This window comes from Acartia tonsa, chromosome 9, assembly GCF_053477335.1.
Source record: "Acartia tonsa isolate MP-2025a chromosome 9, ASM5347733v1, whole genome shotgun sequence".
Classification (NCBI taxonomy): Eukaryota; Metazoa; Arthropoda; class Copepoda; order Calanoida; family Acartiidae; genus Acartia; species Acartia tonsa.
Genome location: NC_137268.1, coordinates 12,489,044 through 12,502,409, shown reverse-complemented (window position 1 = coordinate 12,502,409; position 13,366 = coordinate 12,489,044). Strand labels below are relative to the sequence as shown.

The window sequence follows — 13,366 nt, the reverse complement described above, 5'->3', positions numbered from 1 at the left end:
CATTGGATAATAATATCAATATTATTTTTGTCAAAATTTTTAGAGGGTTTTATTACACAAGAGTTGAATAAGTGACTAATATTTTTTGTTGTTGTTTGTTACTTCAGGTGAGGTTGGGGTAGCTTATATTGGGTACAGCTACTGGGTAGCCGCGCAGGATAAAAGACAGATGCAGGGGTTAGGGATTAAAAACTATCCCCCCCCCCCCCCCCGGCCATATTTTCAATAAATTGCGTTATGTGTTGGGAAGCAAATAAGAATATATGTAGAGTATCTTAATCTTAATTCCCCTTACATATTTACATAATAAATATTTTATAAAATTTTGTATTTTTCAAGAAAATAATATAATGTACAGAAAATATTAAGATAACTGCGTAAAAATGAAATGTTTGATCATTACAGTTGTCCTGTTGTCTTTTTACCAGGTGAGATTCATTTGATCAAGTGCAGTTCACGGTAGACTTTTCCTATTAACGATTATCTCAAAAATCTATGATCTTTAAAGGCAGTTAGCTGCCAAACAGCTGAACGCACATCTCATGCCCGCACACTTTATGTTATGTGGCATAAGAAGGCCTATTAATTATCTGGAATAGCATAGATCCAGGGGTAGCTATTCTAACAATCGATTCTACAAAAAAAATCACAAAACCTTTTATTTTTTATTTAACTGAAGAGGGGTGGGTAAGAAGTGGAGGAAAAGGGGAAGGGGTTTGAGGATGGATTCTTCTTGAGAATTGTTAGTCGGAATATCATACCCTTTTCCCTGCATAGATCCTTAAACAAGTAAAAACGAGTTTTTTTGCGCATTTATGTAAACTGCGAGAAAACTGCATTAATGAACAATGACTATTCCTGATTATTTATAGGTCTCTTTTTGTCGGTAAAAATTTTGAGTGAGTATAATCTAAACGTTCCACCGTTTGGTCATTAGCAGCATTTACATAAAGTTCATAGATTTTTAGAGGTAATAGATTCCAAGGAACATATTACCAGCTTTGTTAGCACGGGCCTTTTTCCCCTAGGGTCCAACAAAACTGGAGATTGTCTTTTTATTTTTCTATCCGCAAAAAGTTTTCACGAAAATATGATGCGATAAATAACTATTGTCGCCAATTAAAACTTCTAAAGCTTTTGAAGACTTAAAAATCTGTAGAAATATTAAAAGGTAGATTGCTAAAATTTATTCACATCCTCAAGGATGATAAACAAAATTACCCCTTACAGATAAATTTATTTGTTAAAAAGTTTGGACACTTCTAGTTTTGATCAAAATCTATTATGAGTGTTTAAAATTTCTTTATAATACGTTTTTCATGGAAAGCCATAGAGTTTTAAGTATTTTTAAAAAATAACATAAAATATATTTGTTTATTTGTGCACTTATATGTTATTAATTCAGTATTAACAAAACATAATAAAGAATTCTAATCTGGGCTCGGCAGCCGCGCATTTATTTACTCAGCTTCATGTGCTGATGGAGTGACTGGACTCAAGCTAAGTGTTGCTTTGATTGAGAGTAGCTTAGGCCTAAGTGTGACATTTCTTCTTAGTAAAGCGATGAGACGGTAGCTGTATCTTTTAAAGCCGTTGAGCGTCATAACACATGAGCTACAGCTGCCATACAGCAATGCAGCTGCAGCTTAGAATGGCTTTGATTTAGTAAATCTTAGATTAGTTGTGGTTGATTGTGGGTGCGGCTTAGATTGGCTCCGTCTTTTTCTAAGCCGGTAGACAAAGAGGCTTCTGATAGCCGGCTTGCTGAATTCGGCTGTGGCTGCCGAGCCCAGTTTCTGATACTCCTTGAGGTTTCCATGGATTTCAAAATATTTTATTTCAGTATAACTTCAATTATCAAGCTAGCAAGTGATCTTTTTTAATATCAACAACAAAAAAACAATGCAAATAATTTGCTAATTCAATCAGAGAATGTTAATAATGAATTTAAAACAAGTGCTGTTTATTTGTTATGTTTTCTTTTTTGTGTTGATTAATGTACCTGTGGTGTATGCAGTGGCTAGAATCACAACGTATTCCATATTAGTCCTGCCAAGTATTATAATATCAGCACTAGTTTATTTGTTTTATGACTGTGTGCCCAGTGAAAAATATTCTTTGTTGACCACAGCTGCAAAATCTGTTGTTGTCTGGCATATTGTCATGACTCTCTTTACATATATTTATTTCATACAAATTTCCATATTCTGTGGTTCTGCTGAGGATCATATGCAGGAAAAATCAAACTTGGTGTGTGATTGGAATACCCTGTGGATGGGCAGAACATTGGCCATTGCAATCATTGAATTCCAGATACTCAGACTTATATTTGAACTATATCCATATGAGTTTTTATCCCTAGATTGTGATATAATAGCCTATGCCCTGGCAGCTTCAGTACCTCTCATTTCAACTGCAGCAAGTTTGGGCTATTATTTACAATCTAGAAACTTGTTCTTCAAACATTCCAGCAAAAATTTGTTGTATAAACTTAACATTTATATTCTAGATAATCTAGATGAACCTCACATACTACAAGCAAGATCGCTGCTATATCTTATGTTCATAGTTCTAGAGGCTATAATCAGATTGAAGAGGCTCTGGAAAAAATTAAAATCCCGCAACAACGTGATGCCCTTTGAACCCCAAAACTCCACTCTACAATCAGCCATTTCCTTTTCTCGAAATATAAACATTAGCATAATTGTGCTACCAATGTTTATATCACTAATGCTACTGAGTAATATATTCCTAAATGGAATAACAGTCAACACAATGTATGTAGCAAATGTTATTTTGGATTGGTTCCTCTGGGTGCTGCCAACCTACTGGGTTGTCTCATCTCAAGAAATTCTTGACTTTATCAAAATGAAGTTTAGCCAGCTAAAATCAAATTTTGGATACTTTTAGTGAAAATTTGTCTTCATATTTGATATCCCATTGTATACAGTTTTTGTTGACTTAAAAACCCATAAAAACTATATGATTTGATGTGTAAAAAAAATTTGTGATTTCAAAATTTTGTCTTTCCCTTATGTGAACAAACAATATCTCAAATCATTTTTAAAAACTATGATAAAAACATTGGTAATTTTTAAACAAAACATCAATAAATTCAAAACCATATGAAATAAAAAGATTCTTTTTCAATAGTTCTTGAATTGAAATACTATCTACAAAAAAATAACATAAAAGTGATTTTTCAAATATCTGTGCTTTTATTTTAATAAAACTTTCCTTGGATCTACACTTTTAGTGGAACAATGTAAGTAAATGGTAAAAGATCCCATCCTTCGAGTCTAGAACGACTTAATCTGTTTCCTCTTACATTCCTAATTTTACATACAGCTGGAAATTGTTACTGGTCCTGGGTATCTAGCTAAAGATATACCTCAACTATATACTTGATTATACCTAGTTACATAGCTGAGAATTATTTAGTCCTGGGTATGATATACCTTAACTGTAGCCCATGAATTACCTAGATGTACAGCTGAGAATTATTTACTAGTCCTGGGTATGATATACCTTAACTGTATCCCATGAATTACCTAGGTGTACAGCTGGGAATTATTTACTGGCCCTGGACCTTTGGATACAGATATACCTTTACTGTAGCCCATGAATTACCTAGGTGTACAGCTGGGCATTATTTACTAGTCCTGGATATGATATACATTTACTGTAGCCCATGGATTACCTAGGTGTACAGCTGGGAATTATTTACTAGCCCTAGATATGATATACCTTAACTGTAGCCCATAAATTACCTAGGTGTACAGCTGGGAATTATTTACTAGTCCTGGGTATGATATACCTTAACTGTATCCCATGAATTACCTAGGTGTACAGCTGGGAATTATTTACTAGTCCTGGATATGATATACCTTTACTGTATCCCATGAATTACCTAGGTGTACAGCTGGGAATTATTTACTAGTCCTGGATATGATACACCTTAACTGTATCCCATGAATTACCTAGGTGTACAGCTGGGAATTATTTACTAGTCCTGGATATGATATACCTTTACTGTATCCCATGAATTACCTAGGTGTACAGCTGGGAATTATTTACTAGTCCTGGATATGATACACCTTAACTGTAGCCCATGGATTACCTAGGTGTACAGCTGGGAATTATTTACTAGCCCTAGATATGATATACCTTAACTGTAGCCCATAAATTACCTAGGTGTACAGCTGGGAATTATTTACTAGTCCTGGGTATGATATAACTTAACTATATCCCATGAATTACCTAGGTGTACAGCTGGGAATTATTTACTGGCCCTGGACCTTTGGATACAGATTTACCTGAACTGGATCAAGTCTTTGTTAGAACTGAACAACTTCCAAACAACAGAAAGGTAACTGTTTTCTTTAATTTATTTTCAAAGGATTAACATTTTTCAGTGTCTGTCTATTAAGATCTCGCAAATATCTGTACTAAATAGACCACATAGAGAGAGAGGGTAAATCCTAATAAAATAATACCTATCACACTTTAACCCACCTAAAATCTTTTACAAAAATGAATACAATTTCTATTCCAAATTACTTTTTAAATATATTTCAATTATTTCGTACTTATAGTCTTAAACAAGATTCCCTTTTAAAAAGTCAATTTATGCATATAATTTTAGTAAAAGAAATTTTATATACACCACTTACCACCCCCTCCCCCCCCCCCCCATTGAAATAGGGTGAAATTTAAGTTTTCAGTTGTCAAAAAAAAGAAATACTATTAAAATCATAAAACCTTTCTAGAAATAAATATAATTTGTCTTTTGTAGCATGACCGACAGACTAACGGACGAAGTAAATTGTATACATGATACTCTTTTAGTAAGGGGTATTTTAACCAAACAATCAGCAGTATATCTTAAATAACAACTAAGAAATCCATTATCCTATGGGGGATAGACTAACTGACGATGTGACGAAAATTAATAAAAATTTCAATATATTTAAAAAGTGGTTTAAGCAACCTCATACATTAACTCCTGTAATTCCAAGTATAAGCTCAAGGATAAATATGTAAATGTCAAAATAAGAATTTGCCAAATAGGCCTCACATTGCTAAAGTGTCCATTCAAACTAACCAAAAATTCAATCTTCAATATGCAGCTAATTAAACTTTAAATTTGTAAAAAAAAAAACTTTGATTACCCCACTTGTCTAATGCTATTTTAGTGCTATAATTGACATATTGTCGATAATGCTAATCTAATGACATTTTTTTGGGTTTTGTATAAACATTATTGTTGTAGATTCCAAAGCACGTGTGAACTCAACTCTTATCATGGATAAAAGAATGGGGTATTTATACAATATAGCAAATATATCAATTTATATGACCCTTATAGCATCTGCAGAATGAGAAGGGAATAATTTAGTTTTTTCTTTATTACTTAGGTCAGACTACGTTAGGTTACATTTGGCAATGGGTTGCCCCACAATGTTATGGCAGCGCATAAACTAGGCAAAATGAAGTATATATAGAATTAATTCTAAATAAATGCATGCTCTCCTTTATATTGTTAATGTAAATTTTCAACATTTTTATGTAAACATCAGATTTTTATTCATGGTTTCAAGATTAGAAAAAAGATACCATTTTTTACAGACCGATAAATCAGCTTCTAAAAATAAGTAGATAACATTGCCTAAAGCTTATATTAATTAAACATATTTTTTAGAATTAGCTTAAGCTAGATAGAAACATACCAATATAAATAAACTAAAGCCAAAGTTGTTATTTATATAAAAACAGGCGCCTTCGCACAAAGTATAGTTTATTTATCTTTATCTTGTTTATTAATTAAGGGCAGGTAGGATAGGTTATATTGAGTACTGGGAAGCCTTGCATGGTTAGGGCTCCCAAAAGGTTTCGAAAAACCAAACCTCCCGTTTTTTAAATTAATTTGAAAATTAATGGTGCTTCATTGCTTTCAATTAAGAAAAAGATTTTTATATTACAGAGTGGCTACACATCTATAATCATTGATTAAAGAGTATAGTGTAGGATATTCTAGAACATGCTAAATCTATAGAGTAGCTATCTGCATACATCTTTATAATCATTGATTAAAGAGTATAGTATAGGATATTCTAGAACATGCTAAATCTATAGAGTGGCTACACATCTATAATCATGGATTAAAGAGTAAAGTATAGGATATTCTAGAACATGCTAAATCTATAGAGTGGCTACACATCTATAATCATTGATGAAAGAGTAAAGTATAGGATATTCTAGAACATACTAAATCTATAAAGTGGCTACACATCTATAATCATTGATGAAAGAGTAAAGTATAGGATATTCTACAGCATGACCCTCGAAAAAGTATTTTTAAGCATCTGCAGCCCATATTTCTCAATGAATTATCAAAAAATGTATATGTCCTTGTTCTCTGTAGATTTCCACATAAGAAGATATAAAAATATTTTTTTTACATCAATTAACAGCTGAGATTTTTAGAGCCAAAGTTTTGAAAAAGTGGCTGAGGAAAAAGTAACTTTTTTAAAGTGAAATGGCGTGTTTACCTCATAATTTCAATACTTTTTATAAAACTTATATAAAGATGTTTCCATGAAATTTATTTCATGCTGAAAGCATTTTTTTCACTTGCTCTAAAAGGCATTTTTAGATTAGTGTAAATTGCAAAAACACCCTTACAGAAAGAAATCCTATAAAGAAAAGTAGCAAATTGAAAGAAAATAAACAGAAATCAAACACTTTTTTTTATCAAAATAAGTTAAAAAACCAAAAAGTTACAGCTACAAACTTTTATTAAACATTTAACAATTTAAATGATTTTTATGTGTCTTAGATTAATTTGATGAGTGGGCGTGAATTTAATGGTGAAAGGTGGCGCTAATCCTCCGGTAATGAGCATAAATTGGGGAGGGGTTTATTTAAGGTCATATTAATAAGTGGGAAAATGGTTATAAGAAAAATGTATTTAGTAAAATTTGAAAAGTAGTTTTTTATATGTAAAAGTAACGTTTTTTTAATGCAATAAAAAATGTATCAATTGTAAACTTGCTCTTCTTTCTTATTTGTTTTTTAACTGGTTGATAAAAAGTAATATACTAATAAAAAACTAAGAAATATTTAGCAATATCCAGTTTCTCAAGCACTTTTTTCAAACTTTGGCTTTAAAAATCTCGGCTGTTAATTGATGTAAAAAAAATATTTTGATATCCTTTGATGTAGAAAATTATAGAGAACAAGTACATATGAATCTTTTAATATTTTATTGAGAAATATATGCTGCAGATGCTTAAAAATACTTTTTGGAGGGTCATGCTGTAGAACATACTAAATCTATAAAGTGGCTACACATCTATAATCATTGATTAAAAAGTATAGTATAGGATATTCTAGAACATGCTAAATCTAAAGAGTGGCTACACATCTATAATCATTAATAAAGAGTATAGTATAAGATTTTCTAGAACATGGTAAATCTATAGAGTAGCTATCTGCTATACATCTTTATAATCATTGATTAAAGAGTATAGTATAGGATATTCTAGAACAAGTAAAGATATAGAGTGGCTACACATCTATAATCATTGATTAAAAAGTATAGTATAGGATATTCTAGAACATGCTAAATCTATAGAGTGGCTACACATCTATAATCATTGATTAAAGAGTAAAGTATATGATATTCTAGAACATGCTAAATCTATAGAGTAGCTATCTGCTATACATCTTTATAATCATTGATTAAAGAGTATAGTATAGGAAATTTTAGAACATGCTAAATCTATAGAGTGGTTACACTACACATCTATAATCATTGATTAAAGAGTATAGTATAGGATATTCTAGAACATGCTAAATTTATAGAGTGGCTACACATCTATAATCATTAATTAAAGAGTATAGTATAGGATATTCTAGAACATGCTAAATCTATAGAGTGGCTACACATCTATAATCATTGATGAAAGAGTAAAGTATAGGATATTCTAGAACATACTAAATCTATAAAGTGGCTACACATCTATAATCATTGATTAAAAAGTATAGTATAGGATATTTTATAATCATTTATTAAAGAGTATAGTATAGGATATTCTAGAACATGCTAAATCTATCGAGTAGCTATCTGCTATACATCTTTATAATCATTGATTAAAGAGTATAGTATAGGATATTCTAGAACATGTAAAGATATAGAGTGGCTACACATCTATAATCATTGATTAAAGAGTAAAGTATAGGATATTCTAGAACATGCTAAATCTATAGAGTGCCTACACATCTATAATCATTGATTGAAGAGTATATTATAGGATATTCTAGAACATGCTAAATCTATAGAGTAGCTATCTGCTATACATCTTTATAATCATTGATTAAAGAGTATAGTATAGGATATTCTAGAACAAGTATAGATATAGAGTGGCTACACATCTATAATCATTGATTAAAGAGTATAGTATAGGATATTCTAGAACATGCTAAATCTATAGTGTGGCTACACATCTATAATCATTGATTAAAGAGTATAGTATAGGATATTCTAGAACATGCTAAATTTATAGAGTGGCTACACATCTATAATCATTGATGAAAGAGTAAAGTATAGGATATTCTAGAACATACTAAATCTATAGACTGGCTACACATCTATAATCATTGATTAAAAAGTATAGTATAGGATATTCTAGAACATGCTAAATCTATAGAGTGGCTACACATCTATAATCATTGATTAAAAAGTATAGTATAGGATATTCTAGAACATGCTAAATCTATAGAGTGGCTACACATCTATAATCATTGATGAAAGAGTAAAGTATAGGATATTCTAGAACATACTAAATCTATAAAGTGGCTACACATCTATAATCATTGATTAAAAAGTATAGTATAGGATATTCTAGAATATGCTAAATCTATAGAGTGGCTACACATCTATAATCATTGATTAAAGAGTATAATATAGGATATTATAGAACATGTAAAGATATAGAGTGGCTACACATCTATAATCATTGATTAAAGAGTAAAGTATAGGATATTCTAGAACATGCTAAATCTATAGAGTGGCTACACATCTATAATCATTGATTAAAGAGTATAGTATAGGATATTCTAGAACATGCTAAATCTATAGACTGGCTACTCATCTATAATCATTGATTAAAGAGAATAGCCTAGTTCACAAAAGACATAGGTTGACCTCTGGATATTTTAGTTCGACCTAAAAAAGCTTTAGGTTGGCCGATTTTATAAAGGCATTTGTTAGTTGTACTTGTGTAGGTTGACCTACAGAATAAATTGGTCGAACTCTAAAAGTTGTTTGCTAACTGGGCATATAGCATAGGATATTCTAGAACATGCTAAATCTATAGAGTCGCTACACATCTATAATCATTGATGAAAGAATAAAGTATAGGATATACTAGAACATACTAAATCTATAGAGTGGCTACACATCTATAATCATTGATGAAAGAGTATAGTATAGGATATTCTAGAACATGCTAAATCTATAGAGTGACTACACATCTATAATCATTGATTAAAGAGTATAGTATAGGATATTCTAGAACGTGCCAAATCTATAGAGTTGCTGCTCATCTATAATCATTGATTAAAGAGTAAAGTATAGGATATTCTAGAACATGCTAAATCTATAGAGTGGCTACACATCTATAATCATTGATTAAAGAGTAAAGTATAGGATATTCTAGAACACGCTAAATCTATAGAGTGGCTACACATCTATAATCATTGATTAAAGAAAATAGTATAGGATATTCTAGAACATGCTAAATCTATAGAGTGACTACACATCTATAATCATTGATTAAAGAGTATAGTATAGGATATTCTAGAACATGCTAAATCTATAGAGTGACTACACATCTATAATCATTGATTAAAGAGTATAGTATAGGATATTCTAGAACATACTAAATCTATAGAGTGACTACACATCTATAATCATTGATTAAAGAGTATAGTATAGGATATTCTAGAACGTGCCAAATGAACATTTCTTCTGGTTCAGGAAATCATGGATTGGTCGTAGCAAGAAAAGCGATAATGTTGTGTTATAAGTAGGGTCTGACTTTAAATTCTATTTAGCAATTCTTTACGTAGATTTCTACTATTTTTATTAAAAGCGAAGCTTTTCTATAATTAGGGTCGGTCCGTCCGTACGTCCGTCCGTCACGGATAGCTTTTTTCGTTTATTTAGACATGTTAGAATTGTCCTATCGATTTCAAATTTTGCATGGTGATTCCTTTAGTAGTTAGGTACGATTTAGAAAGCGTAGCAACTCTATAATTATTACCAGAATGTCCGTACGTCCATTTTAAACATGTTGATTTTTTTTACATTTTTAACAACAAATTTGTATGTGACCTAATTATCCGATAGGTTTGATTTTTGGTATATTGATTCCTGGGACAACAAAGTACAATATTATAAGCGAAGCAACTCTATAATCAATATGGATGTTGTCATCCTTGTTACTATAAGAACAAGTGTCCAGTAGGTTTTACTTTAAGTCGATACTTAGTTAAAAATATGTATTAAATATGAGGTCTTCCTTTATTCTATTTTACCCCAGCAAAGTTAACATCCTGCGGGCAAATGTCTGTGCACGTAAATAAAACAATTGTTATTATCTATCCCTAATCCATAGAAAAACGCGCGTAGAGGTTTGCGCGCAGAAACATAAATGATTACAAGATCTGCAACTTGATAAGGCACTTTCACACAAAGTATATTATTGAGCACTGATAACCCCCCCTCCCCTTACTTTTTAAATGAAATGAAAGTCAGTTGGGAGTATTTTGCGTTTGTCTATTTATTTATTAAGGTCAGGTTAGGTTATATTGGGACAGGGCTACCACCGCAGGGGTTATGATAGAGAATGAAAAAAACTCACCTCCAATCATTACTTTCAACTTATTTAGAAAATGAGGGTGGGGAGGTCACCATTGCTCAACATGCAATTTGTTTCAAAGCACCCTTGATAACCCTAAATACTTACAATGGAAATGGAATAATATACTATGGAAAACAGGACTTTATTACACGTTTTAGCTGAAATCTTAAGGTATAAGACCGTCGATTATAAAGCCATATACAACATACATCTCAAAGTTGATAAATACAATTTCTCCTCTAGAAGGTTATTATTATTGATTGAAATATTTGGACACTATTAACTCTTAACGGTAGTTGGGGGGGGGGGGGGGGGGGCGTTGAACGCAGCGACTTGTATTGTTAAAATGTGTTTATAATAGTAGAATAGTAATTTATCAAATCGTCATATAACCAGGTTTCTTAGGATAGTAGAATAAAAATTTTATGATTTATTAAAATAACCAATATATTATTAATTGGATGTTGCACCAAATTTTCATGTACTCTGATAAAGTGATGCATGTAACTGATTTTAATTAATGATAACCCCAATTGACCCCCTTTACCCCATTCTCTCGCCTTCTACTGTATGAACGAACTGATCAATAAATGAAATCCACAACTGGTTCTATTCCACGGTAAATCAACCAGATTAATATCATTACTAGATATGAAACTTTTTGTCTGAAGCTTGACACCTCAAAAATGGGTGGTTCGAGTTTTACGGAAGATTTTAATTTGTCTAAAGCTAGCAAAGTTTATATCTAGCTAATGACTAGTAATGGTTAATTGTATTATAAACAAAGATCTAAAGGGATAAGAAAATGTACAAAAAATACATCCTCAATGATGTTACATAACATATCCCCTCGTAGATTAAAATAATTAATCAAAATGTTTGGAAACTACTAGTAAGAAACCAACCAATCAAAATTCAATATAAGTTCCCAAAGTAATTGTTTTTAGTGTAATTTACATTCAAATGTCCCTTTCCTCCCAAAATAAAAAACCTAAGTATGTAATCACGAAACCTTTCTTATTTTTAGTTGGTTATTATGGCTAATCCTGATAAGCTTGTTCAATTTCACTATTTGGACCATTTTCTTGTGGACTGCGTGGCAAGGTAATCTATCTATCTATCTGTTTCTCCTTCCTATCTATCTATATATTGCTATACCATTGATTCATTCTATCTGTTGTATATCTATATCAATTGATGTAGAATATTCATGATTATAATGACAGGGGAAAAATTATCATTAATGTGGGTTGCTATTTCCCCTATCATTTATTGGTCAGTTCGTTCATCCAGTATGATGGGATTGGATGTATCGTTATTATAGCCTGCTACAAGTATCACTTAATCGGAAAACATAATAATCTGGTGTAAGATCCAAGTAATAATAAATCCATTAATATCTATCTACCTATCTATCTTTCTATCCATCTTTTTATCTATTTATCTATTTCTCTACTTATATAACTATTTATACATTTTATTTCTTTAAAAAAGAAGAAAAGAACATCTAAACATTTCTAAAAAGTTTAAAGATTTATTACAGTATTCAGCTGTAACCAAAACTTTTCAGACGAATGTAATTTCTTAGACATAATGTATAAGATGTATAGACGTATTTACTGGGTGCCTGAGACAAAACTCATTTTTTTCCTATTGTAAAGTAGTTTTTAAGATCTCAATAACTACTAATAATCTAACTAATCGTCACAAAGGTCTAATTATTGTTTTAGGCTCTTTTATTTTAAAATTTTAGTCTTGGGATGGCTTTAAGCTATCTTTCTATCTTTTCTTAGCCCCTTTGAGTATATACAGAGCCCTTAGTTTCTAGGGGCTCGAACACTTTTGTTTCAAAACGAAATAAAAAGTTCATATGTAAAGGTTCTTAGGCTTAAAAAAAATCCTATGATATAATAATAAAAATTCTAAAATTTATATTTTTATTGATTTTAGGAGGAGAGTTGATTTTCTGTTAGAAAATTTGGTTACAGAAGTATAGTTACTTTCTTTATTTAGCGATAAGACAATGGACGATAAATTGATGTACATATCTGTTGGTGCTAGACAAAATTACCTTCTCTGTATGTTAAATAAAATTTTTAAAAGATTTTGATACTATTGGAATGGAATCAACCAATCAAAAATAAATAAAAGTACCAAACGTGTTTGATCCAACGAATAAGACCACATGGTTACAAATCTTTGGGTACCAGTTTAGTTTACAATCCAAATTTTTTTAAATGAAAAGGTTGGGTGATTATTTGATAGTTTATAGCTTTTAAGTTTCTTGACTTAATTTGGTGCCTGTGGCACCTGGCACCCAGTACCCTTCCCCGCTTCAATTTCGATTTAACCAACAAAAGCATAAAAAAAAATCTGTTAGTCTAGATCACGTAGTGCACAGAGTTTTGCCGTGGGGGGGGGGGTGTACTTCTTAAGAA

The 13,366-nt window shown here is 31.1% G+C and overlaps 1 protein-coding gene across 1 annotated transcript in view; it reads left to right on the top strand.

The window, feature by feature from the left end:
* Nucleotides 1–337: 337 nt before the first annotated feature.
* LOC145328232 (uncharacterized) overlaps nucleotides 338–13,366 on the top strand; it is a 31,921-nt gene continuing 18,892 nt past the window's right edge. Inside the window, exons 1-4 of the mRNA XM_080171840.1 lie at nucleotides 338–428; nucleotides 4,265–4,369; nucleotides 11,956–12,032; nucleotides 12,879–12,918. Of these exons, the coding sequence (XP_080027966.1) occupies nucleotides 384–428; nucleotides 4,265–4,369; nucleotides 11,956–12,032; nucleotides 12,879–12,918 (267 nt within the window). The 5' untranslated portion in view covers nucleotides 338–383. The remainder of the gene's footprint in view (nucleotides 429–4,264; nucleotides 4,370–11,955; nucleotides 12,033–12,878; nucleotides 12,919–13,366) is intronic.